The 27,897-nt window shown below is 54.4% G+C and overlaps 1 protein-coding gene across 1 annotated transcript in view; it reads left to right on the top strand.

Moving 5' to 3' along the window:
* The first annotated feature begins 10,373 nt into the window (after positions 1-10,373).
* The window catches only part of COL2A1 (collagen type II alpha 1 chain), a 30,439-nt gene continuing 12,915 nt past the window's right edge, over positions 10,374-27,897 (top strand). Inside the window, exons 1-21 of the mRNA XM_046012421.1 lie at positions 10,374-10,458; positions 16,203-16,219; positions 16,406-16,438; positions 16,547-16,579; positions 16,678-16,731; positions 16,896-16,997; positions 18,006-18,083; positions 18,914-18,958; positions 19,061-19,114; positions 19,496-19,549; positions 20,326-20,379; positions 20,783-20,836; positions 20,965-21,018; positions 21,328-21,372; positions 21,897-21,950; positions 25,037-25,081; positions 25,497-25,550; positions 26,966-27,064; positions 27,372-27,416; positions 27,509-27,607; positions 27,761-27,814. Of these exons, the coding sequence (XP_045868377.1) occupies positions 10,374-10,458; positions 16,203-16,219; positions 16,406-16,438; positions 16,547-16,579; positions 16,678-16,731; positions 16,896-16,997; positions 18,006-18,083; positions 18,914-18,958; positions 19,061-19,114; positions 19,496-19,549; positions 20,326-20,379; positions 20,783-20,836; positions 20,965-21,018; positions 21,328-21,372; positions 21,897-21,950; positions 25,037-25,081; positions 25,497-25,550; positions 26,966-27,064; positions 27,372-27,416; positions 27,509-27,607; positions 27,761-27,814 (1,212 nt within the window). The remainder of the gene's footprint in view (positions 10,459-16,202; positions 16,220-16,405; positions 16,439-16,546; positions 16,580-16,677; positions 16,732-16,895; positions 16,998-18,005; positions 18,084-18,913; positions 18,959-19,060; positions 19,115-19,495; positions 19,550-20,325; positions 20,380-20,782; positions 20,837-20,964; positions 21,019-21,327; positions 21,373-21,896; positions 21,951-25,036; positions 25,082-25,496; positions 25,551-26,965; positions 27,065-27,371; positions 27,417-27,508; positions 27,608-27,760; positions 27,815-27,897) is intronic.

The following is a 27,897-nucleotide window of genomic DNA, read 5'->3' as shown; positions in this document are numbered from 1 at the left end:
TACCCCTATATAAACACCGGCTGATTAACTAATGCATTCTTTTTTTTTTTTTTTAAGACTATTTATTTGAGAGAGAGAGTGCGAGAGAGAGCAGAAGTGGAGAGGAGAGGGAAAAGCAGACTCCCCATTGAGCAGGGAACCTGACAAGGGTCAGGATCCCAGGACCCTGGGATCATGACCTGAGCTGAAAGAAGATGCCTAACCGACTGAGCCACCCAGGTGCCCATCAGCTAGCATTCTTGGAGAGTTGTATCCAGGACAGCTCAAAGGGCATGGCAGAGGTTAATGCCCAGGTTGCATGGGAATGTTTCCCAACCCCCAAACTGGCCCATGAATCAGGCAAGAAAATGCAAGGCTTCAGGTGATCTCTGTTGGAGCGTCTGTCATCATTAGTCATTCTAACCCAGAAGATGGGCTGAGATGCACAGGTGCAGCCGATGGGACACTTCCATCTTCTGAGCCCACTTCAGAGGAGACAAATCTGGACATGTCCTCTCTCCCAGGGCCTTTTTTCTTGGGCTGTGGGGAAAGGAGAGTACCTGAAGACAGCCTGCTTCCTATTTCTAGGTCACCCCTCTGCCTCTCCTTGGGCTACCGACACGAACCCGGGAGACAAGTAGGGCTGGGAGAGGGGTGCTAGGTCCCAAGGGCAGCAGAGTTTCCCTCCGATTTAGCCACACTGGGGGGAGGGGGACTTTCAGCCAGTTGCTCTCTTATTTTAGCTGCATGGTAGTTGATTTTCAGATTCAGCTGATGGGTCATTGATAGTAAAACTAAATTCTGCAGGATGAGGGAGAGGAGAGGCAAACAGGCCAGAGCTAGCCCCTCTCATCACAAAACTACACTCAGCCACCCTACTTTCCAGATGAACCATCTGAAGCCCACAGAGTAAAGCAATTGGATCGAGATCACACGGCAAGCTAGATGCACAGATCAGTGTAAAATCAAGAGCTCCTGACTCCGAGGCTAATATTCTTTTCACTGCTGCAGGCCCAAGAGATTTGCAAGAATGTATAAGCCATTCAAGAGAAGAAATAGCATATTACATAAATCTGTGCCTCTAGTACAATAGGTAATATAGGGGTTCTTGAAATGTCTGCAGGAAAAGATGGTGATGAAATTGCTTTTTTCCTGCCTTCTCACTCCCACTCACCACATCCTACTGCTGGATCCACATTGCACACACTGCTTCTGGAATGACTGGCCTCCCTCCCCCACCTCACATATCTCAGCGCTAGAGCAACGTCTTTAATGAGTAACTCACCATGCACAGGGAAAGGAAACACGATGAGCACCACAACCACAGGTAGTGTTTCCAAGCTGGCAAAGCGGAGAAGGTAGAGGCCTTTGTGAGCCTACGGATACATCACCCTGCATCTTTGCAAGCCGTGCAGCCCAAGGCACCAAAGCGGTAAAATCTCTGCTCTTAATAAACACATGAGCTTATTATATCCACCAGTGTTTCTCAAACTCTCCTTCCTTTCTCCCTACCCTGGCCTGGATCATGTTTCTTACCAGTTCTCCAGCTAGACAACTACCCTAGAGTGATCACCATTCAGTGTCGTCTCCATGGAGAATCTGTGTTAGATGGAAGTAATCCCTGCCCTTTAGTTTAATGCCAAGAACAAGCACACGAGACTGGACACTCACGGGCATTAATATTAGGGGACTCTACCGTCTGCAAAGTGCTGTCATTTAGGAAACATTCGGTAGGATAAAGACAGTAACTGAATTCACAAGGAGAATGCTGGGCATTTACAACCCTTATGAAAGAGTAGAATGATGCGACATTGGCTGTTTCTGGGTGCTTTGCCTGCAATTACAACCCTCTGCCACCAGGTGGACACTCGGTTTTATCTGTGGATGGTTGGAATAATCTGGCCCATGCAGGTTTTGTTTTGTTTTGTTTTTAAGTCTACCTTCCCTGGCAAAATAGAACCCTTTGTTAATGAAGTTAAGTATAAAGATCACAGAGAATCAGAATAAGTGATTTAGAAATAAAGCTACATAATTCCAAACACGATTTGAAGGCATAGAAGCACCTGGATATAATGAGGCATCTTTTTCCTTTATTTTGAATTGTGGTGCCAGTCTGGGAGATACCACATTGGTGCTGTCCTGCCCTGGGAAGAATCAGCTTCTCCCTGTCACGTCTTTTGAGTTAGAGCCTCTCAAACTGCTCATCAAACTGGATTGAAGAGCCTTGTAGGTAGGTGGTTTCCCCCAAATGTTTATCTTTCCACAGTTCAATTAGACTTGTGCTTTTGTTTAGCTGATAACTGTTGAGAAGGTCAGTTGCTATTTTTGTCTTCCCTGTCTTCATAGCAATGTGACAAGCTCAAGTTCTCCTTCTTAGGGAAAAACTGTGCCCAAGGATGTGGTCCCTGTATTCCCAGTGCCAAGGATGCTCTTTGGGTAGTATTGAAAGTTTGTGCACCCGGAGTTTGTGTTCCTGATTTTAAAGTAATTATAATGTCTTCAGCTGAAAGCCTCAAATTCTAGGATATTCATCAGTCAGCCTAGATCCCATCAATTGTCATCCAAAGTTGTGGAAACATAATGGGTAAGACAAACATGTTAATGGGACTCAATAAAAAACGGAGAAGTCAGATTGTTGGTTTTTTTTTTTTTAATGGTGTGGCAGACAGGTGGGACAAGGGTCAGTAACTAGGGTGGTGACCAAGGAAAGCAGTGCCGAGGATAAGAAACGCGACTCCGAGCCTCCTCTCTAACATACCATGTGGACATTCCACATCCGTTACTTCATTTATCCTGACCATGAACCTGTGAGCAAATTGTTGTTATTCTCATTTTATAGACGAGGTTCAGGGAAGCCGACTAACTCACCCAAGGGGAGAAAGCTAGGAAGCGCACCTGCCATGTTGAACTGAGCAAGTTGAAGGGCAACCCTCGTTTCTTTTTGTTTCCCTGAGATAATAGTAAGGATAGGTCTGTTTCTAGGTACTGCAAGGATGACACTAGACTGACTCCCTGACAGGTTGGCACTGGTGGGATTCTTTACTCTCGTTCGCATGAGAAGGACAGGCTTGTGCCACCAGCCGAGGGCTTGAGGGCAGGGCTCCCAGGTGACAAGGAGCAAACGCCATTATGGGAGCCTCGCCTGTCACATAACTAAGTCGCCAGAGGAAGAAACTTATAATTGGGGATGCAGGTGGGTGTGGAAGATGGCAGATCTCTGCAGATCCTAACGAGATTCGTAACACTGAGGCACATGTGTGGCCAAGCTGTCCTCCCTGCCCAAGGCTGTGTCTAGAAGAGCTAGTCTCAGTTAAGGGCCAGGACAGAGTGCTTCCCTGCGGGGCCCTGCTTTGGGCTGCATCATACCTCTTCACATACACTAGAACTTCTTTACCTCTTAGTCTGGCTTTTTCTAGGAGCATCTCCTCCAAGGGGGTAATGTCCTTGAGGAGACGATCCATACTGTGGATCTACCATACTGGTAGATCTCTGTGTCCCCCATACCACTTGAAGGCGCCAAGTGCATTGTCTGTGCTTAGCCCAGCGAAGCTGAAGGAATGCTGGTGAGACACTGCAGGGGGAGGGGACAGGAAGGAGGACAGGGGAGGGGGTTGTCCAGAAGGACACCAGGGCTCTGAGGGCTGGTGTCTGCCAGGGAGGGGTGTGGAGGGCAGTGGGTGGCTGTCAGCTGCGAAGCTGGCCTGCAGGCTGGAGCAGGGTGCGGGCGTGCAGAATAGAGTGGGGCTCTGGCTCCCCTGGACAGGTGCCCCGGGTGGGTCAGACAAGGTGCTCTCATTGGGTTTGCGGTGTGGAGAAGGGCAGTACACACTGTCCTGCTCCCTCCAGAGGTTGTTTTTGGCAGGGGAGGCCACGAGAAGCTTACCACACGTTCCCTTGAGCTTTTCAGGGACTTCCTGGAGGGCAGGCCCACCCCACCCACTGGGGCAGAATAAACTTGGTTTCCAGGGACCTGGCTTTCTCTGAAGGTAGACGTGCCCTGACGGGCCCAGAGGCATCCCCGTATGGCTCCTTGCTTCCCATGATACTTCCCACCCCCTAAGAGTTCATGGGTGAGCAGCCCCGGAACATCCACTCAGCTCCCTGCTCAGCCCTGTCCCCGCAGAACCCAGTCCCTGCCTCGCGCTGACCCCATTTCCTATTGGGGAAATGGAACATAGGAAAAGTGGCCTCCCATCTACTTCAGGACACGTCCTTTGAGAGTTCACACACTCACACCCCCATCAGCAGTCTTTGCGGGGTCATGCCTCCTCTCCAGCCTTCTGTCCATCCCTTTCCCTCAACTCTTTTCTCCTTTCCACTGCCCCTTAGCTCCTCACGCCTGCCATATCTGCATATGCAGTCACATGTCACTGTCATGTGTCACTGCCATGTCTCGCTGCAGACACCACCACCCCATTAGCCAGGGCCACAAATAGCCAGCCAGCCCGCCATAGGCAGGCCTGCACTTTACCAGCCTTGATGGGCACGGGTGGTCTGGAGATCTTGGTAAAATGCCAATTCTGGTTTAGTGGATTCCGCTTTTCTAGCAAGTTCCCAGGTGGGTGGGCACGGCTTGTCCATGGGCCCCACTTCCAGCAGCAAGAATTTAGAACACAGACTCTGTGACAGCCGCATGCTACAGAGACTCGAAGTGTCTGAGTTATGGGCCCTGCTCTCGAGGAGGCCTGGGAGGGGATTCATGTAGGTCAGATGAACGGATGGATGAACAAATGACAAAGGGCACAGCTCCATGGTACTGGGTGTCTGTAAGTTGTAGAGCTCACAGGAGGGAGAGAGACGGAAGACAGAAGCCAGCCACTTCCACATGTCTGGCAGGGTTTGGGCCCCTCAAGGGGTGTCCCCGGAGCCACGGCCCTGGGCCATTGCTTGACGCGTGCACAGAGCAAATATTCTGTCACTCCTGGAGATGGGCTGTGGCCGGACAATCTTCTGATGTGGAACTGACTGCTTCCCATGTAGCCTCTGCTGGGAGTGCTGCGACATCTCTGCACCGAGGCTCTGACACTTGTCCCCTCACCCCAGCACCATCAAGAGCTGATGAGAGAGACACGTGTTCCTTAAAGCCGAATGCCGTGCACTTTAAGAAAATTTTGTATGAAAGCGTTCTGTAATTAAAGAAAAAAAAGTTATATGGGACGATCATTTCTGCATTTCTTCAAAAAGTAAGTCTTTAAAAAACCCAGACATCTTTCTCTTCTTCTCCCAAAGGCTGATCTAGTAGGAGAGAAGTCAAGGAGGGAAAAAGGAGAAGAGAGGCAGCTCTGAGCCAGACTCAGTGACAACCAGTGGCATTTATGACGGCCTCTGTGTCTGGCCTTGATCTTGCCTGTAGAGCCACGTCTTATTTCCAGTGGCCCTCATGGCTGACCCCCCACTGTTCTGGGCCCCTTGCCTTGTCTTCTGGGTCACCATCCTGCTGGCCTTGTCGTGGGAGCCATCCTGTGCTCTCGCCATCCCTGTGCATTTCAAAACCCCACCCATCCCGGAGGCTCCCTTAGCCCAGGGAGCCTTCCCCAGCTTGCTCTGTGGCCTCCAGAATGCTCTTCTTGTTCTCTCTCTTTGTGCTTGTGGTTTCTTTTCTTTCTTTTATTAGGAGGGTACCTTCTTTCAGCATTTTTCAGTCCGTTTTTGTTTCCCTTACGAACTCAGAGGCAGTCCCTTAATCCCCTCTGTCTCCCCATTTCCTACGGCAGTGGGGTGTTCAGTGTGAGTGCTGAGCTGCATTTGCGCGGTGCTGAGATGGGGCTGAGGAGACTGAGTGCGATTCTTGATGCTGTTTGCGTTTGAGACTACATAGTGACACATTTATGCTCCAGTGCGAAGGAATGTCCACCATAAATCTGGAAACCCTACCCTGGACAGTCCTGATTCTGTTACTCTGCCCCAAAAATGTCAAAGGAAAACATAAACACATCTTGAAAGGATGTCTGAACTGAGCCCAACCAACGGAGACGCTGAGAGCCACTGAGCGCCTGGACCCGCTCTCCCTCCGCCATGGCCCACTGGGGGAAGTGCGGCCAGAGGTTGGGTGAAGCGTGTGCATTCACCGCCTGCCATATTTGGGGCTGGCTTTACCTCTCAGGAATGTGAATCCTTCCTCACTTTATCACTATTTTTAAATGGAATTTGTGCAGAGGGAGAGAAAGCTCCTTTCTTTCCCATCGACCTACAAATACCTTGCCCAGTGAGTCTGTGTCTACAGAAGTCTAAATTTAATGTCCCCAGTAAAAGGAAAACAGCAGAAGAGTTCTCTCACGACACAAAATGACTGGTTGAACTGTCTTTCTCACCGAGTCGGTCAGATCTGGGGTAGATGCACGGATCCTGTCTGATGGCTCAGTGTTCTCCTGGCGGCAAGGTCGGGGCTCTCCTCAAGGGTGTGAGCGGATGGTGAGGCCACGTGGGAGCTTCGTCCTCAGTCTTCGATGCCCTTCCTTCACCGAATCCAGTTCCACACGCCTCTGTGCCTCCTCATCGGTTTAGAGCTGCTGGGCTAGAAGGCTTTTCACGTGACCTGAACAAACACTTATTTTCATTAAATTTAACGGAGACCCTTCTAAATTGTAATGCACATTTCCCTGCCTCTTCAAAGAGACTGTATTAAACTGCAAAGAACATTTTCTTGGACACTTAAATTCGTTACGAACCACAGGATTGGAGCAGATGCTATAAACCAGGGTATTCCCAGGAGCCACTGGGGACCCCAGAGCATCTGCCCCCCACCCTGCTGGCCCAAGGTTACCAGGTTTTTTACTCACTGTGTCAACTTCATAATCCTTTCCTGTCTCCTCTCTTCTTATCCCTTCTTGCTCTTGTTATTGTTTTCATTGCACAACCGCTCTCTTACCTCTATGTTTCTGCATCTAATGGGTGATGCCAGATGACATTTCACCTGTTAAAAGAATATCTAAACTACGAATCAACGGACACTGAGCAAGAGGGACTCTAGGATGTATAAAATGCATATGCTCGAGTACATGCCCTAAATCCTGGCCGCTCAGAATTCCGAGTGGTCACTGGTTTATTTCCTCTTCTTTTCAGCTTCTTGGCTATGGTCTGGATAGTGAGATTGCTGGGTAAATAATCTCCAAGTCCGTGATTCCCCTCTACCCCTTTGGCTACATATAGGTTCAATTCTAGTCTGAGTCACAAATCAGAGGTTTTCATTTAATTTTTAAAAAAGATTTTATTTACTTATTTGACAGACACAGATCACAAGTAGGCAGAGAGGCAGGCAGAGAGAGGCGGGGAAGCAGGCTCCCCACTGAGCAGAGAACCTGATGTGGGCTGGATCCCAGGACCCTGGGATCATGACCTGAGCCGAAGGCAGAGGCTTAACCCACTGAGCCACCCAAGCGCCCTTGTCTATTTAAATTTGTTTATTTGTGGAGCATAAGAAATAACATGGAGGACATGGAAGATGGAGAGGAGAAGGGAGCTGGGGGAAATTGGAGGGGGAGACGAACCATGAGAGACTGTGGACTCTGAAAAACAATCTGAGGGTTTTGGAGGGGTGGGGGGTGGGAGGTTGGGTGAGCCTGGTGGTGGGTATTAAGGAGGGCACATATTGCATGGAGCACTGGGTGTGGTGCATAAACAATGAATTCTGGAACACTGAAAAGAAATTTTAAAAATAAAAATTTTTTTAAATGTTAAATTTTATTTTGCTTTGATCAGTTTTCATCTCCAATGAAAAAAACTTTTGTTTTCCCTCATAGGGAGCAGAGAACTAAACTGTATTCACAGATGAACCATGATTACTGGACAGAATCCAGAACTCCTATGTGTAGAAAGAGTTCACCGGCAAAGAGGAATCACAGGCCTAGAGGATGAAATCTAGAACAGCCTCCTCTGGAGGATGTGGTACTTCGCTGCCCACCAAACCAGATCACCTTGAAACAGGCTTTGGGTTTTTTTCGTGTATTTTAGTGTTTTCACCAAACCTTTTTTATTTGGTTGAATTTTTATGGCCACTTGTATTTGAGGTCAACCCAATGACTGCCTAGCTTTATAGCTGCCTACATACTGTTTGTGTCATAAAAGAAATCATTTTTTGCATACATGCACTAGTCCATGGGGTTTCCCTAAGTCCTCCAGTGTGCTGACATCATGCTATAGGCACTGTTCTTATCTGAATAGAAAGGTTAAAAAAAAAGAGGAAGCCACACAAAAAAAGTAAGTAGCATAGACTATTAAGTGGACACAGGCTACAGGTGCCAAATGGCTTCAGGAAGGCAGGGAGAAAGTTGTGTTCTAGAGATATCGGAGAAGTCTTGGGGGTTGGGGGGCTTGCCCTGGGGGGTCTTGAGAAATATGTGGGGTTTGGTCAGTCATCCTCCCTTCCAGGTGGAAGACAGGACCCATGGCCTCAAGGAGGGCCTGGGACACTGCGGGCCTGAGCCCTGCTTTCTCCTGGCAGAGGCTGAGGCTGAGGCTGAGGCTGAGGAAAGGCTCAGAGCTTCATGGCCCGCCTTGAACAGGAGCTCGGGAAAAGAGCGAAGGCAGGCCCAGGGCCCGCAGAGCAGTAGGAAGCCGTGGTTCAATCCTTCACCCACTTCCATCCAGGCTGCACAAAACATGGAGGCATCTCTTTAAACAATGAGACGTCTTTCCTTTCTGGCCAGCACACATGCACAGAAGTTCTGCACACTTAGAATTCCAGGCTCTACTCTGAGAAGCTTCAAAGCCTGAGGGATTGGAGAGAGGGAGGGGAAGCCCTGAACTCCCTGTGGAGCAGCCTGAAGCCCAGGGGGTAGAAGTAGCTTCTTCCTCTTGCCCTCAACTTCCCAGAGGAAAGTGGGGCAGAAACTCCACTGCTGGGGAGGGCAGATCTGGTCAAGTCAGACCCCAAAGAAAGTTTCATGAAAATTTGTGTTTTTCTTAAAATTCTTTGAGAGACCGGACAGTCCTCAGGGAGAGAAGACCATCTCCTCAACAGGAAGAAGGTCTATTCCGGGTCCTTTCCTCTTTAGTATCAATGGAGACACCAGGAGCCTCTAGAGAAGAGCATGGCTGAGCCCTGGGAAGCAGGCAGCAGCAGGCAGTGGTGCCCCAGGGCCCTCATCAGGGAAGGTGAGGTGAGGTGGGAAGCAGTAGAGGGCCAGGGGACCAACTAGGAAATTCTGGCTTCTCCCCTGGCTCACAGAACTCGTTCCAGCTGGACCAGCCTCCCAGCTCCCTGGACAGGACTTCGGCAGTGACCAACCATCCCTGGCCAGGACTGCTCAACCCGGCGGCAGTGCCCACTCCCCCCCCCCCCCCCCCCCCCCCCCCGCCCCGGGACTCCCGGACCCCGGGCCAGGAAGAGCAGACACCATGTCTGAGCCTGGACCTAGACAGTCCCCCACCTGGGCAGCAGGCAGGTTTAGGGTTTAGTCTCGGCTCCCTCCGTCCTCTGTGGCTGCTTGAGCCCTCTTCCCGGGGCCTGCGCCCGCCCCCACACCTTCACACAGGTCTTCCTCTGTGCTGTAACACACCGGCCCCTTTCCTGGCGATTGGCTCCGGGCAACGTCTGCCAAGGCTCCAGAGGAGGCTCTTTCTTCGCAAAGCTGGATGGGGGAGGGTTGGGGGCTGTGGCTCTGAGTCTTCGGGTGGGAGCCTCAGGCCAGGTACTCCGGGAAGTGGCCAGAAGATAGGTAGAGGCAACTCCTCAAACCTGGCCCTTCCTGACCATCTCGGAAGTTTAGGGTTCCAGATACCATCGCGAACTCCCCCTGTGCCCTCCTTCCTGCCTTCCGCCCAAGGTCCCAACGCGGAGCCCCCTTAACCCTCCCCGCTACTCCTTTCTACCACTTTGCCGGCTCCCTCCCAAGTCTTTTCCGTCTACGGTCTAGGGCTCGCGGCCTGCGCCTCTGCAAACACCCCCCGCCCCTCCAATCCGGGCAGAACTCCGAGGGGAGGGACGGAGGCCCCCCTTCCCGCCTGTGGTCGGAGGGGGCAGCGCCGCAGCCCTGGGTTGGGGGGAGGACAGCAGCGGTCTCTGTGCCCCGCCCGATCAGGCCACTCAGCACACTAGGGGTGGGGGGCGGGAAGCAGGGCTAGCGGAGACGGGGGTCCAGCCCAGGCAGGTGCGGGCTCCGGCTGGGCCCAGGCCGGCTCCGGGGGCGGGGTCTCAGGTTACAACCCCGCGGGGGGCCGGGGGCGGCCCGCGGTTTGGGCGAGTTCGCCAGCCTCGAGAGGGGCCGGGCGCATATAACGGGCTCCGCGGAGGGGAGAAGACGCAGAGCGCTGCTGGGCTGCCGGGTCTCCTGCCTCCTCCTCCTGCTCCAAAGGCCTCCTGCATGAGGGCGCGGTAGAGACCCGGACCCACGCCGTGCTCCTGCCGCCTCGCTGCGCTCCGCTTGGGCCGGCTCCGCCAGGCCCCGCGGTGAGCCATGATCCGCTTCGGGGCTCCCCAGACGCTGGTGCTGCTGACGCTGCTCGTCGCCGCTGTCCTTCGATGTCAGGGCCAGGATGTCCGTAAGTCGCCCAGTGTCCCTGCCTGCCACCCTTCTGTGTCGTCCCTTCACACCCTTCCCGCGCCCTCTCCCGCTCTGGAGCCGGCGGGTCCGGGTCAGAGTGGCTCCCAGGGTCACCGAGGCTCCCGGGGTCACCGCGTGCCGAGACTTGGGTGCAAGCCGCGCAGGAGCTCACCTAGCGGAGTTCTTCAAGTTAGGGCTCTGTCTGAGCGTCCTCTGGTGCGGGTCGCAGTTGGAGGCAATTGCAGGTCTCTCCGTTGCGCAGGAATTTGAAACGTGCAAAGTGTCGGGTCGAGATGTTTGAGCGCAGATTTAAGCGCGCTCTCTTCCACCGGCTTTGATAATTAGGCAGGGGCACACGCACACAACTCACCTCCCCGAAGCGCTCAGAGTTCAGCAAAAACAGGTCTTGGTCCATCGATCTTAGGAGAAGTTGAAACGGGCACTAGCGAAGGAGTGAGAAAGCACCGAAGGGTTGACCTCGCAATCTTGTCTAGGGGTTGGTGGCTGGAGGGTTCAAAGGGGAGTTAGACAAAGGAGATGCCCTGAAACTGGTGGGCTGAAATCCGAGGCCACAAAGAGGCTTCGGAGAGGCGCTCTGAGACTTCAGCGCCTCTCGCAGTTTCCTCCCCCTCCTGGCTGGCGCAGGAGCAAGGTGCAGCCCTCATTCTCATCTCGGCTTTCGCCCTGCCTCTAACCGGTGCAGAAACTTCCCGTAGGAGAGGCCATCTGAAAGGCGATAACATTCCAACCAGATTGGCGTTTCAAACGCCCCCAGAAAATAGCGCCCCCTCCCCGCCGTCCTCCCCTCCAAACCTCGGAGGTTCTACAATGAGTTACTCTTCTAAGTTCCTGGAGCTCGTGGAGCCAGGCTGCGAGCTGTGGGTCTGTGTCTCTGTGTGTGTAGCAGGGGAGGGGGCACTGCTGGTCGATTGCTATAACAATTTCAACCGAATATAGTTAGAGATGGCGGTTTCACAATCTAGTCCAAAGGCGGTTGGGATCGCACCTTTCCATCTCCTTTGGTAAAGTCCACTGTCTGGGATTATATTCAGGACAAACGAAGCCTGGAAAGAGTATTAGGTAGAGAGGACTCTTTTTTTTTCTTTTTCTCCACGTGTTTGGGCACGTTTCCGATGGCTGGGATTCCAGCCCTGTCTTTGTATGTTACAGACTGTAAATCAATCGCATAGGAAACTTTTTTGGGGGGCGGAGGATGAGGTGGGTGGGAATCAAAATCCCTCTGGCGAGCAGGCTCTCTTTGGTCTCTCCTGCCACCAGGTTGTCTCCAGAGACGGTCTGGAAGGCTCTGGGCCCAGGAGGACTTTCCGTTCGTTAGCTCGGCTGTGAGGCGGGGTCGGGAGTGGGGCAGGAGATTCTGGCCGGGTCTTCGGGTGTTGCGCTGAACTGGCCGCGCGCTCCTGGGCACTTGTTGGAATACGGTGTGTCTCTAAGTGATCCCAGCTCGGACTGACTATATTTTTGTCTTCAGTTCGCACGGACACCCACCTCTGCTTAGTGCACAGTGAAATTAGCTAAGTCACTCCAAAATAATTTGGGAGAATTGGGGAATTCTCCATCTGGTATTAGGGGCATTCGGGTCAGTAGCGGAGCGCTCTCCCGCCGCAGCTTTACCGGGAGTAAGTGAATTCCACAGTTTCCTGGGCTCAGATCTTCTAGTCGCAACCCCTTCTCCCCAGAGGGAGTGCATCGGGGCGGTTGACTCTGCTCCCTGGCGCGTCCCAGCCGGGTCGCCCCCTCCCCCGTGGGCGGTGGACCCAGAGACGTGACGTGGAGAAAGGCACGATCTGCGTGGACGTCAGGGATGTCAGAACCCTTAAGCTGGGGCACACCCCTCCTCCCCAGCTGCCCACGACTTTGAGAAACTCTTTGGTGGCGGCGTATTTGACCCACATCTGCATTTCACAGCCCTCGCCTCCGAAAGTGCCCCTCGGCTGAGGGGAGAGACCTCAATTCTCCTTTGTGAGGCTTGTTTGCGTTGGGAGATTGGCAGCGATGGCTTCCAGATGGGCTGAAATGCTGCCCGTATTTATTTAAACTGGTTCCTTGCGGGGACCTGTGAATCGGGCTCTGTGTGCGCTCGAGAAAAGCCCCATTCATGAGAGGCGAGGTCCGGTGGATTCCCCCGGACTCCCCGACCCCCTCTCCACAAAGCCCCCCTGTGCCCGCCCGCCGCCACCTCCCGGGCTCCAGCCCTGCGCAAAGCGGCGGCGAAGCAAAAACAGTTCCCCGAAAGAGGTAACTTTTTAATTGGCCTGCTACAAAGGAGCGCTTTATGCGGCGCTGCGGTAACGAGGGGAAACGGGTCAGGCGCGCCGGGATGCTATCGGCAGCCGTTTGGAACAGCAATTATGGTGGTGCTGGGCTCCTCCGTCCACACCTAGGGGATCCGGTTACGGGGCTGGCTCCTTTCTGGGGCAGTCATTTAATCCTACTTTTCACCCTCCCAGTGTCTGTGGGCGAGCCGCGTCCAGAGCTGCAGCCGCGAGAGTCACCCCGCGGCTCCCACCGCCCGCGCCGCCAGGCCCCGCCCCCCGCATCCCGGCACCGCCCTTCCGCGGGAAATCCGAGCCGCGTTCGGGTGCACCCCCCTCCTCCCAGCATTTTCTTTTTTCAACCCGAGCCCTCTTGAGTGAGGGCGGGCTTTTCCTTATACCGGACGGGAGACCTCTCCCCTTCCCCTGCCCCACCACACGCTTTTTGCCGTTCCAGCTATTTTAGCGGTGGGCGTGTCACCGCACTGGGACCCCGTGTACCCCCTGGGATCCCCCGTACCCTCGCCGGGATTATTTTGCCTAAAGGCTGAGCGGGTTCCTGCAGGTGGCAAAGGAAAAAAAAAAAGTTTATCTTTAGATTTTCAGAGTCTCCTTCAAGAGCAGCAGGCAGGCCCATTTCTTTCTCCGCCCACCTGGTTTGTGGCTCTTTCCTATTATTCATCCCCTGCAGCTGCCATTGCTTTGGGGATTTTGATGAGAAAAACAGCGCTGGGCGCTCCCTAGCACGTGGTGCGGGCTCTTCAGCGCTTGGCGCTCTCGGGAGAGCTCTTGTCAGCACAGGCTTCGTTTGCAGGGTGAATTCCAGACGGCCGGGCGCTGGTAGAGAGAGAGAGGACTGGTCCCTTCCGTTCTTGGTCTGCATTCTTGGACGAGCCCAGGCCTGGACTGGGCTAATCTTAGCCCAGGCCAGGCGTTCAAAGCCCCCAGAACCCTCCCCCAACATTGATGTGTTAGCTTCCGATGAGGTTAGGGTCTCTTACACGGAGGGACAGGGCTGGAGGTCAGCTGCGGAGGCGGGTTGGGCCGGGGAGGAGGAAAGTGTCTCCTGGCCCTTCCTGCCTCCCAAGGCATTCTGTTAGCCTGCTGGGATCCCCAGTGTGTTGTCAGAATCGGCCTATCCTACCCGCCCCCCCCAACTGATCCTGATTCTAATAGGATTTAAATTATGTGACATTATCCTAATTCTAACAGTTCCTCCTTTCACCACCACTACCCCGGCCCCATATATCCACTTTTGGAGTCTGGCTGTTCCTAGATTCTAATTTTTGTAGGTAGAATTTTCTACATGCCTTCTGCATTTTAGCTGTCAGTTGTATTTAGCACATCCCATAATTCCTAAAGGAAGGCAGAAAAAAGGCCTCTGTCGTTGTGCTGTGCTGGGGGAGTGGGGTGTCTGTTTTCTCCTCTCCCCTGTCTTTGCAGTCCCTGAGTTCCCATTCAGGGTCTCACCCCCTCCTCCCACTCCAGCTTGCCCCTGCCCCTTCACCTCTGCCCCAGGCTAGATGCCAGAAGCAAATATGCTAGAGTAGACCCGCCTCCCCTTTCCCTTCTCTGCTGGGTCCCCGGGGTTTCCGTGGCAAATAGAGGGCATAATGCCAGGTGCACAATAAAGGGACCTTGAATACGTGGACGATTGCAGGATGGCTTAAGAAAAATCATTTTCAAGTGATCTATGTTCAGGAACCCGCATTCTTCCGCATTTGAGTGATGTCAAGTTGACTGCAACCTCTTTCTCTTTTTCTCTTCTGGCTCCCCACCCCCTCCTTCCCTTGGCTCTCTCTGCTTCCCCTGTCCGGCCCTTGGTGCAGAGAAGGCTGGCAGCTGTGTGCAGGACGGGCAGAGGTATAATGATAAGGATGTGTGGAAGCCCGAGCCCTGCCGGATCTGTGTCTGTGACACTGGGACTGTCCTCTGCGACGACATAATCTGTGAAGACATGAAAGACTGCCTCAGCCCTGAGACCCCCTTCGGAGAGTGCTGCCCCATCTGCTCAACTGACCTCACCACTGCCGGTGGTCGTAATTTATTTATTTCCTGTTCCACATAAATAAATTACTTGCAGGTGCAGCAAATGCCCTCCCATGGATGCTGGTCCTCTCTGCGGAGCGCAGGGACTGGTTATCCATGGGATCCCAGCAGCCGAGGCTGAAAGGAAAGGCCACTTCTTGCTTGCAGGTTGAAACGGAATGAGCCTGAGACAATTAGAGGGGTCCTTCCTCACCCAAAACCTCCCCAAAATACACTTCCAGCATAGGGAAGGGTGGATGTGATTCCACAGAAGTATCCAGAGTGGTCTAGAATCATCTCTGCAGATCACTAGAGCCACGATGGCTATCACATGCTCTGTGGGCCAGACCACAGATAAATTCCTCTATGACCCGCAGCTCATCTTCTCTGTAGAAGACCGCTAAATATCTGGTCTTCAGTGGGGAGAGACCTCAGCCGGCTAGTGGGGAGACAGAGGGCAGGCTCCCTCTTTGAAGTATGGAACCTTGGTGGCAGTTTCCTTTTGCGTTTACCTCTCTTGGAGTTAACTGCCAATTAAGAAGCAGGTTAATAAGAGAAGGCGGAGCTGGCTCCTGGGGGGTGGGGCTGGGCCAGGGCCCTGCTGGGCCTGCACTCTGGTGGGTTTATTTACTCCCAGCCCAAACCGGTGCTGGGGGTGGTGCATGCATGTCAGTGACGCCTCTACAGCACTTGGACACAGGCCCCAGCTCCCTGGGGGGGGGCGCACATTCCTAGGCCCCTTGGGTGGCCCTCTCTGTCCCCCTCCTACTCAAATGGAGAAGAAAGTGGAAAGGGAAGCAAGAAGTTGCCCTTCCTTAACACTTCGCCAACACTGGTGACCTGCTTTTATGGTCCAGATTTCCGGATCATTTCTGAGGCCCACGTGAGGGAAGTGTTGATTGCCTCACTACTTTGCTGCCACAGAGGGGGAAGGGGTCACTGATTTGGGAAGGCCCTCGCTGCAATGCCCTCTCTAACTCCCATGCCCTGCTGTGTTCATGTGCTTGCCTCGAGGAGACCCAGCTTGAACGTAAGACCCTTCTGACCACCTAACTCCACTTCTGGGAGGGCTCGGGCTGCGGGAAGGGCTTCCTACCCTGTGGGGAGAGAAGACACTTGGACCTTCTTCGAGCTTCTGGTGCTTCCTTTCTTGGTGCTAATTAGACTTTGAGTGCCTCATTTTCTCTTCCTACGCCCTGCTCCATTCTTTTGCATGCTGACTGCTTTTTCAGTAACAAAGTCTGGGTCAGCTCCCTTCCTCAAGGGACCTCAGCAACCCCAGGACCCCAATGACCCTAACATCCCAGTGGAGGGACAGGAAGCTGCCTCCTTCTGGGGTTGTGTCCTTGTCTTTGTTTAATCCATTAAGGAGTGTTTGAGTGACAAGAACTCGTACTTCTCCATCTCACAATTTTTCATTCTTCTCTTTTTCCACCTGCAGGGCAACCAGGACCAAAGGTAAGGGCTTTCTCTTCTCCTTCTCCTCTTGCTTTGCTAAGCAGTGTTGTGCACACCCAGCCCGTGGTGTTTGTGGGTAGCAGCAGAGAGCTGTTTTAGGGGGCATCTCCATGCTTGGTCCAGGGTTTTGTACTTGGGGCTTGGTGGGCTTGTGTGGCTCCCTCCTCAGCCTGTGTCCTGTTTCAGGGACAGAAAGGAGAACCTGGAGACATCAAGGATGTAAGTACAGATTCCTCTCATCCCGGTTACATCTCCTACTCTAACTGGGTCGCCTCCTTGGGCTCCCTCTAATATGCCATCCTGTGGGTCTCTCTCTCTCCCCCACAGATTGTAGGACCCAAAGGACCTCCTGGGCCTCAGGTAAGAACGGGAGAAATCCTTTCCTCCATCCCTTCCGCATGCAGCTGATCTGCAGGTTCCCCGTCTTGCCGTCATCTCAACATTTTCTTCCCCTTCAGGGACCTGCAGGTGAACAAGGACCCAGAGGTGATCGTGGTGACAAAGGCGAAAAAGTGAGTCGAGAGATGTTCCCCAACCCCCGTGAATTCCTCAGGTCCTCTGAGCCTCTCCCACCCCTCCCCCCATGTGCATGACTGCCTCCTCATGGCAGCCCGTGGCCAGGCAGTCCTTGCATAAGCCCTGCTTCACGTGGGTGCCCTTTTCTCTCTTTGCCAAGGGTGCCCCTGGACCTCGTGGCAGAGATGGAGAGCCTGGGACCCCTGGAAACCCTGGCCCCCCTGGTCCCCCTGGCCCCCCGGGTCCCCCCGGCCTTGGTGGAGTAAGTATCCTTACGTCCCCTCTCTGCAGGCTGTCCCTCCAGAAATGGGGCTTCCAAATTGCTACTCACACTTGGCTGGCTGGCTCCCAGGGCTGCGAGCAGTGTGTACATAGCCTGTCCTTGGGCTTCTCCCTGGGCCTATAATTTAGTGGAATCACATATTAGGCCTGACACTGTGGCGCTAAGGGAGGACTTTTTGCACTCGCCGGGTTTCTGTAGGGCAAGTGTTCAGTTACCAGGTTCCCAGGCGGCTGTCCTGTGTGGTCGATTCCTGGGCACGGGAGTGAGGGCGGAGGGAGAGGATGACTGGGCGCTGGTAGTTCCCTGGAACAAGAGTGGCCACTGTCCTTGGAAGACATTTATTCCTGGTCCTTGCCGGGTACATTGCAAGCCACCAATTCGTTCTCATGAAAGAGCCCCACTGAGCGAAGGTGTGTGGTGAAAGACATTTTTGGAATTAAACATCGACAGATTATATTATTGTCCAGTTTTGGCACATTTGCTGTTTTGATGTTTGCTGGGTTTTAAATTCTTAAACTTCTGTGGCTTGCAGATGCCTATGCCTTCCCTTGCCTGAAATATTTTAAGGCTGTTGATTTGAGTCTTTTGCTGGGCATTAAATGCCTGGGAATTAAAAAAAAAAAAAAAACTTTAAGAGGAATATTTTAATTGTCTTTCTCAATGTAGGTCAAACAATGTATTTACTGTATTAGAATTTAAAAGATAATTCCATACAATGAAATGCAGTAACCGAGACTCCTCCAAAGAGCTCTGTATCTCCCAAGGAAAGGATTATGCCACTGGCATCTCCTAACGCATTTCCAGAATGATTTTTCAGGCATCATTGGCAATTCTGTCCAATGCAGTTAGTCTGCAACAATTAGAGTGTATCTAAAATAGAGTTTTGGGGTTTCCCCCCCCTATCCTGGTTTATAGCTTATCTAGCCTAGCAGGAACAACCCGGGAACAACAATCTCAGGCTTCTAATGTCATTGAGTTTATTTGCAGAACTTCGCTGCCCAGATGGCTGGAGGATTCGACGAGAAGGCTGGTGGCGCCCAGATGGGAGTGATGCAAGGGCCAATGGTAAGAAAAGACAAGGGGTTTTTGCAGCCAGAATGGCAGGAGGTGGCCCTTAACAGAGCCAGAGAATCTGACAACCTTACGTTACAGATAATTGCTTAGAGCAGCTCTTCTCCCTCACTTATGTAACCTCCCATGGGGTCAGCCCAGAGCATTTGGCTTTTTTTTTTTTTTTTAAAGATTTTATTTATTTATTTGACAGGCAAAGATCACAAGTAGGCAGAGAGGCAGGCAGAGAGAGAGGGGTGGAAGCAGGCTCCCTGCTGAGCAGAGAGCCCGATGTGGGGCTCGATCCCAGGACCCTGAGATCATGACCTGCGCCGAAGGCAGCGGCTTAAACCACTGAGCCACCCAGGCGCCCGAGCATTTGGCTTTTAATGGTGACGGGTGCCAGTTCCAATGACGCGCCGGAGTGACCAAGAATGAGGATGGAGAGATGCATGTAGGTTGAGGCTGGAAGGCCAGTCGCTGTTGCTCTTGGAATGAGAACTGAAGAATGCAGACAGCAGCCACTGTCCTCCAGCACCCACAGACTTCCAGCAGGAAATCTCAGCCCTGCAGCTCCCACTTGGCATGAGCTAAATGAAACTCAGACTTTAGTAAACATGGCTGCAGGCCAGGAGAAAGCAAGGCCAGCTTCTCTATCCAAATGGTGCCTATAAATAAATAGATTGTTGCGCAGAGAGTGGGAAATGAGAGGGAGCAGCCACTGCAGGCCCCCTGCCCACAGAGTAACTTTTTGTCCTTTGTCTGGGCTGCTGGCTGTGGGGCGGGGCACACTGGTGGCCGCTGGCACATCACTTCCAGTAACCCTCTTCGTCCTCTCACTGCAGGGCCCCATGGGACCTCGGGGACCTCCAGGCCCTGCTGGTGCTCCTGTAAGTACTGGGTCTTTCTGCTCCGTGGTAGTGCAGACACTTTTTCAAGCTCTCATGTGTCAGTTTGTGGGCTTAACTTGGTGCCCTTGTGTTACTTTTTAGGGACCTCAAGGATTTCAAGGCAACCCTGGTGAACCTGGGGAACCCGGAGTCTCTGTGAGTACCCGCCCAGACCCTGACCTCCCCCCGGGGGCCTCCAGCAATGTACCACGGAGGACCCCGAAATGCCACTTCTTAGCCCCACAGGGATCTCTCCCAGAGAAACCCAGGTGGCAAGGACCACCAGGAACTCTGTCACAATAGTCCCCTTTCTGGGTCACCCCTGGCCTATGCTGCCTGCTGCCTTCCAGTATAGCATGATCAGCTCTGCCCTCTTGCTTTCTCTCAGCACTGAGTAGGCTTCCCGAACCCCCACCTCCATCTTTCTTCCTTATGGGAGAACTTAGATTCCAAAGGCTGTAGTCCCAAAATTTTGTCTACTAATTAGGCATCGTCCCCTCTCCAACTATCTCATAAACTCTCTCACTTCGTTTGTAGGGTCCCATGGGTCCCCGTGGTCCTCCTGGCCCCCCTGGAAAACCTGGTGATGATGTGAGTACCCCCAAGTGGTCCGATGAATGGCTGCCTCCTTTGGAAGGGTGTGGAGAGGAGGGTGTCTATGGGGGCAGGGGTGTGGAAGCGCCCTCAGCCTGGCCCAGGGTGTCCTTAGGGGCAGGGCTGGTCCATCAGAGCCTCAGACCCTGTCTACTGTCTACATTCCCCCTTGCAGCTTAGCTTACGAGTGCCTGGGGCCTGCTTTGGACCCATTGGGAAGGGAAATAATTAAAACATCATTAGCTCCAGGAAGGGAACTTGAGAAATGGGAGAAAGGAGAGGGAAAAGATGTCATGAAGGGAAAACAAAAGGAAGACACTCAACAGCTCAACATTATCTTAATTGTAAATGAGCTAGGAAAAGCACAGCCCGAGTCAGGATGTCTGCAAAGGATGCCGACGAAGTGAAGAGACAGGAGTTGGCTCTCAAGCTTTTCTTATGAATCCCATTAGATGGTAAAAGTCTCTTGGGGTAAGGCAGCGCTAGGCTAGCCAGGTCTGCAGGGCTTGGGAGGGGAGAGAGGAAAGTTCCTTGAGGAAGCTGAAGGCTGGTCCAGATGCAGATGCTTGCCCACACAGTGAGCAGCTCTCCCAAAGAATACATCGTGACCCAGAAAGGCGTTTGAAGCTTGGACTCCCGGGGAGGTGGGGGAGATGAGTAAGCAGGTGGGCAAAAACCTCGGAAGCCGGGTGGGGAGGAGACACGCGATCTGGAGCGTGCCAACCATGCTGACTTGTCTTGTGGGGAAGCTGAATACATCTCTCTCCCTTTAGGGCGAAGCTGGAAAGCCTGGGAAATCTGGTGAAAGAGGCCCCCCTGGCCCTCAGGTAAAGTGCCCCCTTTCCCAGCTGGAAACCTTGTTCCGAGTCTCCCTCCTCTGCAGCTAAGGCAGTGGCCTCCCACCCAGCGCGTCCAGTTCAGCTAGCTCCCTTCTAACACGGAATTCCAACAGCCCCTACGGACATCACGCCTCCGTGTGGACGTGTAGGATCCTCACACAGGCCCACAGGGTGGGGGGATGTGGGGCAGCTCTGGTTTAAACCCATTTTGCATAAGCTGGGGTGAGGTGTGGTATGGGGGCTCTGGGACCTACTGCAAGGCCATCTGAGTGCTGGGCTTCCAGCGGCCCGGCTGGCCTGAGGGAGCTGGCTCCAAACGTTCTCGAGCAGAGCAGGGCAGCCTGGACTCCGCCCTCTGCTCTGCCTTGAACATCTCCTCTTTGGACGGCAGGGCGCTCGTGGCTTCCCGGGAACCCCAGGCCTTCCTGGTGTCAAGGGTCACAGAGTAAGTATTGTGGACGAGGGTGCTGGAAGGGAAGTATTGCCCAGGGGAGAGAAAAGCATTCAGGGGGCATGAATCTTCTTTAAAGGGTTTCCCAGAAGTGTGATGGAATGTTTTCTCTTGTCCTCTAGGGCTACCCAGGTCTAGATGGTGCTAAGGGAGAAGCCGGGGCTCCAGGTGTGAAGGTAAGGACGAAGGAGCACGTGGGGGTGGGGACAGAGGGAGACCATGAGGCTCCTTTCTCTCCAGTCCGGGAGATGCTGTCGAGCCAGTGGGTTAGCATAGAACAGCTTTGCCTGGGGACAGCCAGGCCCCCGCATCCTGCTGGAAGAAGGGCAGGTCGGGAACAGCTCGGGGAATTGTCCTTTGCAAAACTGAGGTTTGGTCATCTTTGTGCTAACTGAATTGACCAGAGCTTTTGGCTTCCTCCTCGGGAGTTTTCTGGGGGCTGCCAGTGGGGACCCCCTCACTGACCCGATGCATCTTTTTCCCAGGGAGAGAGTGGTTCACCGGGAGAGAATGGCTCTCCAGGCCCAATGGTGAGTATGACCATCGCCCCTGGGGACGGCCTCCAGACCCCCTCCCACCAGCTCCTAAAGCCAGCTGATGGTCCTGCTGTGTAAACGGTTCCCTTAGTGCAAAGGAGATACTCAGCTTTATAGATCTGATCTCACTGTGATCAGATCGAAAAGGGACATTTATCGAATAGACGATTTGTTCAAGGTTCACCAACATTTCCTTGCCATAGCCTTGTGCTAAGATGGGCTTCAGTTTTAAAAAATTGCTTTTCTTCTCCACATTTTGGGGAGTTCATCTGTGGCTCAAAGCAAGACGTGCCAGGGACAAGGCTCCCAGTGGTGCCCGCAGGAGTGTCCGTGGTTCTGTCTGGGCAGAAATGCCTTGGATGAGATGCGGGGATCCTAGGCAAGCTGGGAAGGCATCATCAGGGGCCACCGCACCTCCCTCCCCGCCACCAGCCCTTGCTGCCCCCTGTGGTGTCTGGGGAGAACAGGTGGAGTGTCCCTGAACCAGCTCATGCTTATGCTGTTCTGGTGTGTTCCAGGGTCCCCGAGGCCTACCTGGTGAGCGAGGACGGACTGGCCCCGCTGGTGCTGCAGTGAGTAATGACAAGGCCAAAGCCACCACATGGTCCCCACTTTGGAGTTTACAGGACACTTTCCTCTAGGGCTGTCCTTGACCCTCCCAATAGCCCCATGAGGCAGAGAGAGTGTGGCCATCCCGTGGGGATGGATTCTGAGTGTGCCTGGCATGAGTTCCCAGGCCCCGGTCTGCACAGCTGAAGGAAAAAGGACAGGGCTGGGCTGTGGAAGGGTTGGTTGGTGGGGGCGGGACTCCCCCTGAGCTGTCGGGATTTTTCGGGTCGTCCCCTTCTCAGCCCCCACACGCTCCCTGTCCGTCCAGTTTGAAGTTATGGACAGACTTCAACTGGCTATGGTGCTGAGCTACTTTTTGTTCTTTTTGGTTGTTGAGATGATGCTCTAGAAAAGTGTGGACAGTCCCTTGTCAACTCATGGGGCTGCGATGCTGTGGCCCCGGTGGCTCAGGCGCTTCCTGGGGTCGATACCTCATGTGCTCCGTCTCAGCTAATCTTCCCTCAAATCCTGTGTGGTAGATTCTACCATTCTCCCCATTTTATTTATTTATTTATTTATATTTATTTTATTTATTATTTATTTATATATATAAAGATATAAAATCTTTATTCGAGAGAGCTAGCAGGAGCTTGGGGCGGGGGAGGAGTGGAGAGAGAGGGAAGGGCAGCCTCCCTGCTGAGCAGGGACTCTCAACCCCACTGCAGGCAGGGGCTCGATCCCAGGAACCTGAGACCGGGACCTGAGCCGAAGGCAGATGCTTAACTGACTGAGCCACCCAGGCGCACCTATTCTCTCCATTTGAGAGAAGAAGAAACTGAGGCCCAGATAGGTTAAATCGCTTCAGGCGGTGCTTGGCAGCCTCAGACTCTGGTGGCTTCTTGTTGATGGTGGGGGAAGGGCATCTACAGGGTATTTTCGGGCTGAGGAGCGAGGAGCTGTAGGAGTTTAGCTCTGCTCCCTCAGCGGTCGAGAGCCCTTCTGGGTGCTCAGTCAGGCAAGGAATGTGATGAAAGCCATGTTTAAGAAACACCGTGCTTTCTGTTGGGCTCATACCCCAGCCACCCAAGCTCCGAGGCCCCGCCTCACAGGCCCTTGCCAGGCTGGCCCAAGTAAACCAGCTTTACTCCCTCGGCTGCTTTCCATGTAATGCATGTGTTTGGCAGAAATGTCCCTCAAAAGCAGATCAGGGAACTAATAGGCAGCCTAGGCAGCCTGGACCCCCATTTGTCAGCCTGCCCAGGTGCCTTATCCAGGAGTCACTATGCGTGAGCGGATCCGAGAGTGCTGGGGCTGCCAAGAAACACTGCGATTTCTGCAGATTATGGGGAATCTTTGTGGCTCTTTGGCCAGGCCTGCCGCCACCGTGGTTGCACCCCATGAGGGGCAAAGATAAGCTGCATGCCTATCCTTCTCCTCCTTGCTCCGCCTTGCTGCCTCCCGGCCCCACAGTAGTCTGTCTGGCAGGCCAGGCACAGGATTTGGCATAGAAAGTTGACAACGTCACATAGTTCCAAGTGCAGGCCTGGTGTCAAGGCTGGGCCCGGGACTGGGCTGGGCTGGCTTCTGCCGGCTGTGATCACGTGCCCACCTTGGGCCAGACGGTGCCCTCTCCCAGCCGTGCTGTAGGCAGAGCCATGGAGGCTGGCCCCGCGCAGGCCTCCTGGAGCAGCGCTCAGCTTCCCCTTGCTCATGCTGGGCCCCAGGCCTCTCCTCTGGCCAACCCCTGGAGGGGAGGGTGCTCTAGAGTTTCCCGAAGCAGCCATCCTGGCCCAGAAGGGGCTCTGGCCAATGCCCAGGCTTCATGTGCCCTCTGACATTTTTTTCTGTTCCGTCTCCTCTTGTTTTCCTATTTAATGCCAATTTGGAGATTCTCCGTCAGGAGAAATGGACCATAGCCAGGAAGGAGGTTTGAGTCTTTTCTGAAACAGGAGCTCCCCCTAAAGCATCCTTTTTCTTTAGCACGCCGGCAGAGGCAGGGGCAGGAGCAGGCAGGTGGGCCTCCCCTTGGGAAAGGTAGCCTTCCCGCCTGCTCTGGTCCCCTGCCAAGGACCGGGGCCCAGGCATAGCTCTGTCCGGCCTAATGGTTCCTGGAGTTTGGGTAAAGGTTCCTGAGGTCCTGAGAGGTTTTGAGAGAGAAACTGGGGAATGCTCACCCTAAACCTGTGGAAAAGAAACCCTCAAAACTGGTCCTATGTGTGCCTGGGTGTTTCGGCTAAGCGTCTGACTCTTGGTTTTGGCTCAGGTCATAATCTCATGGGTCATGAGACTGAGCCCCATGTCAAGCTCATCGGTGAGCAGTGAGTCTGCTTGAAGACCTCCCCCCCACTAGCATGTGGGGTCTCTCTCAAATAAATAAATAAATCTTTACCAAAAAGACACATAAAACTTGTCCATGAGAGAAAGAACTGGCAGCCTTGTCTTAACAGTGTCAAGGACTCTCGGGCATGAACTCTGATGTGGTCCTCAGGCTGGGACCAGTGCCCTGCCCCCTCACAGGGCTGTTTCCCGCCAGAGCCAGACGTCCTGCGTCCTGCGGGCATCTGTGTTTCCTTAGGAACAGCTGGTCTGGTAGAGGTGGCAAGGGGGTGGATCCCAGAGGTATCCTGGTGTTAACCAAGGGGAGGCCTTAACCAAGCCTTAACTAAGGAGGTTAACCAAGCCCCCCCGAAAGTGTCTCCTGCTGCAAGCAGGTGGGAAGAATTGAGTTAGGTTTGCTGCTTGGCTTTCATTTTTCTTTGGCTCAATTCGCTGAGTCTTTAAACGATGACTTGGCCTTGAAGTTGGGGATATTTGGGCTCTAAATGAAAGTTTCAGAAATGATGGACTCATGAGGAAATCACCCAGGCTTTGCCCACTGCCGCCCCACAGCCCATGTTCTTGCAGCCACCACAGAGGGGTTCCTAGCTGCTCCCTCAGCAGCAGGGGAGCTGTCCCACACTTGGGCCTGGCCAGCCTTCCCCTCCTCCCTGGGGGCCCCAGGCCCCAGCGCTGCCCGAGGTTTCTGGTGGGGTGGGCTGTGGATGAGGAAGGCTCAGTCCTATGGGGCTTCTCACCGTGCCTGCTTCCTTCTCTCCCCCCCCCCACACAGGGTGCCCGAGGCAACGACGGCCAACCAGGCCCCGCAGGCCCACCGGTGAGTGCCTTTCAGCCGGGTCAGCTGGCCTGAGCCCCAGCTTGCAGCCCAGCAGAACAGGCGGCCTGGGCCTTCTAAGGTGGAGGAGCAGGAGCGCTTTCTTTACCCTTGTGTGCGGATAACAAGCTTTGAAGCCATGGTTCATTTGTCTTAGCCTCGCTTTTGGCATTGTTTTGAGGAGGGCTAGATCGGGAGGTCAGAGAATCATCTGCGTCTCCCTGTGTGTATAGTTAGATGCTTTGCCTTGGGAAGCTAGGCTCAAGAACACTGGCTATGGGGATACTTTTCCTCCAGGGACTTTGAGCCACAAGGGGTGCAGAGCAAAGGAATGTGAGGTATGGGGTGACTCACTTTGGGATCTGGAGAAATACTACCCAGAAATGGCATTCACTTTCCCCCTCCTTCCTTCCTCCAGGGTCCCGTGGGTCCTGCTGGCGGTCCTGGCTTCCCTGGTGCTCCTGGGGCCAAGGTACGTGCCCTGCCCTCTTCCCATGTTCTTGCGGACCACCCCAGGGACGGTCCCCCCTTCCCTTCTCAAGGGTGTCTCTCACCCCACATACTGCTGCTCTCCTGGAGGCAAGGAAGGACCTTGCATCTCCCAGCCCCCAGCTGGAAGGGATAGTAAGCAGGCAGGATACAGAGCTGGACAGACAGGTCCAGCCCGAGACTGGGGAAGGCAGGAAATGATGGCGAGACTCTGGAGATCTGGGAGGGACAGAAGACCAGGACCCAAAGGGAAGAAAGCAAAGCTCAGCAAACCCTATGCCCAGGAGGGAGCTGGAGGACAGCCCGGAGGGCAGGAGTGCAGGAGAGGGCTCCTGCTTCAGCTGGGGGCTCGGCCAGCCCAGCAGGGCTAGCAGAGTGCTTCCGAGGATTGATGGGGGTGGTGAGAGGCCAGCGGGTTCAGGGAAAGGCCCCTATGGCCCTAGTGGGACCTTGGCGCATGCGGTGCGCGCATTCCCTGGGAATTCTCTCTGGAGATGAATAAGGAGCCTCCCCGTGGTCACTGGCATCAGGTTGCCTTTCCCCTCCCCGGGTTTCCATGGCAACCAGACAGTGTCTGAGGCTCTGGAGCTGGGTGAAGGAGACCCATTGTGAAGAGGGACAGCGAAAGGTGAGGGGGCCTGACCTTTAGAAATAATAATTACAAAAGTGAAGCAAGAGCGTCCTGAGGAAAAACCTGAGGCGGGTGTGCCCTGCCTCCAGGTCAGCAGCCCTCCCCAAGGCCCTCTGCAGGCCACACAGCCTGGAGGCTGCCACTCGTGCCTTTTAGGAAAGAAAGAGAAAGCGGAAGTAGACGCCATGTTGGGGGTTGCCTCGGACTGGGGGAGCAGGGCGCTTGGCCCAGCTAGCTCTTGCCCAGGCTGCCTGGCTCACTGCAAGCCGGCCCGGCCACAGCCTGATCCGAGTGGAGGGGTTCCCTGAGCCAAGCTGTCCAAGGGCCTCCATTTCCTCTGGACAAGCATGGAAGCATGGAGGGAGGTGGTGGAAGGAAAGGCTGCCCACCATGGTTGCCCGTCCATGAGCCCACGGCACTGCCCAGGTGGGCGGGACCCTGGCAGGGCCTTGCCGAGGGGTGCTGACTGGGCCGCACGGTGCCTGCTGGGCAGCACGGGCTCATGCACCTGCCGCAGGGGGTCATGGTGTGTGCGGGAGTGCAGGAGGCGGAGGGGGTGAGGTCGTCAGGCTGGCGAGCTCTCTCGGGGCAGGGGACGCTGTGGGAACAGGTGGGAGCATGTGGGAACACGCCTGCACACGCACACAGTGGGCACATGCGTGGGACTTGGCTTGCCGGTGCGTGCCTATGGCTGCCCCATGAGAGGTCTGTGCCCCGCCCCCCCCTCCCCCGCCTTCTCCTCATTCCTGCTCTCTGTCTCTGCCCAGGGTGAAGCTGGCCCCACAGGTGCTCGTGGTCCTGAAGGTGCTCAAGGTCCTCGAGGTGAACCTGGTACTCCTGGGTCCCCCGGGCCGGCTGGTGCCTCCGTAAGTGCAGCTTTCCTCTGGCCTGAAGTACCTGGGGTCTGTGGACCGGAGGCTCTTGACTCTGTTTACCTCTGAGAGAACCAGGGCCCCCATCAGAGCCCCACCCACCAACCCTTCGTTTTGGCCCAGCACTTGCATCCTGAACTCTAGGGACATGTCTCCCTCCCACCCTGTCCTCCCCTTGAGACACCCAGCAGGACCCTGTCTGCACTGGACAGTCCTTGGATCTGCAGCCTGGGAGGGCAGGGAGGTGGCCGGGGCTTACTCTCTGCTGTTTACTTTGCAATGACACCACCTCCTTTTTCAGGGTAACCCCGGAACGGATGGAATTCCTGGAGCCAAAGGATCTGCTGTGAGTGTGGCCCTGGGACTTGTCTCCTGCAGGTAGGGTCAGTGTCTCCTTGCCCCTCCCCTGACGCCCCTCTCTTCTACTCATGCCAACAGGGTGCTCCTGGCATTGCTGGTGCCCCTGGCTTCCCTGGTCCCCGTGGGCCACCTGGTCCTCAAGGTGCAACTGGTCCTCTGGGCCCGAAAGGTCAGACGGTAAGGCCCAGCATGAACCTCAAGTCCCACCAATACCCCTGGAGTCAAACCCCGCCATCCCTCCTTCCTGCGTTCATGCCGGCATCCTTGGGAGGTGGGGGTGGGTCCATGGAGGGTACCCCATGCGATAACCTGCCTCTCTCTTTCCCCAAGGGCGAGCCTGGTATTGCTGGCTTCAAGGGTGAACAAGGCCCCAAGGGAGAACCTGTGAGTATCTGCCCACCGGTCTCGGGCCCACGGCCAGTCCCCAGCCCTGCTCCTCTGTAGCCCCATCCCCTAATCTGGGACCT

This window comes from Meles meles, chromosome 7 (genome assembly GCF_922984935.1).
Source record: "Meles meles chromosome 7, mMelMel3.1 paternal haplotype, whole genome shotgun sequence".
NCBI lineage: Eukaryota > Metazoa > Chordata > Mammalia > Carnivora > Mustelidae > Meles > Meles meles.
Note: the sequence above shows the minus strand (reverse complement) of the source record. Positions and strands in the feature narration are given on the sequence as shown.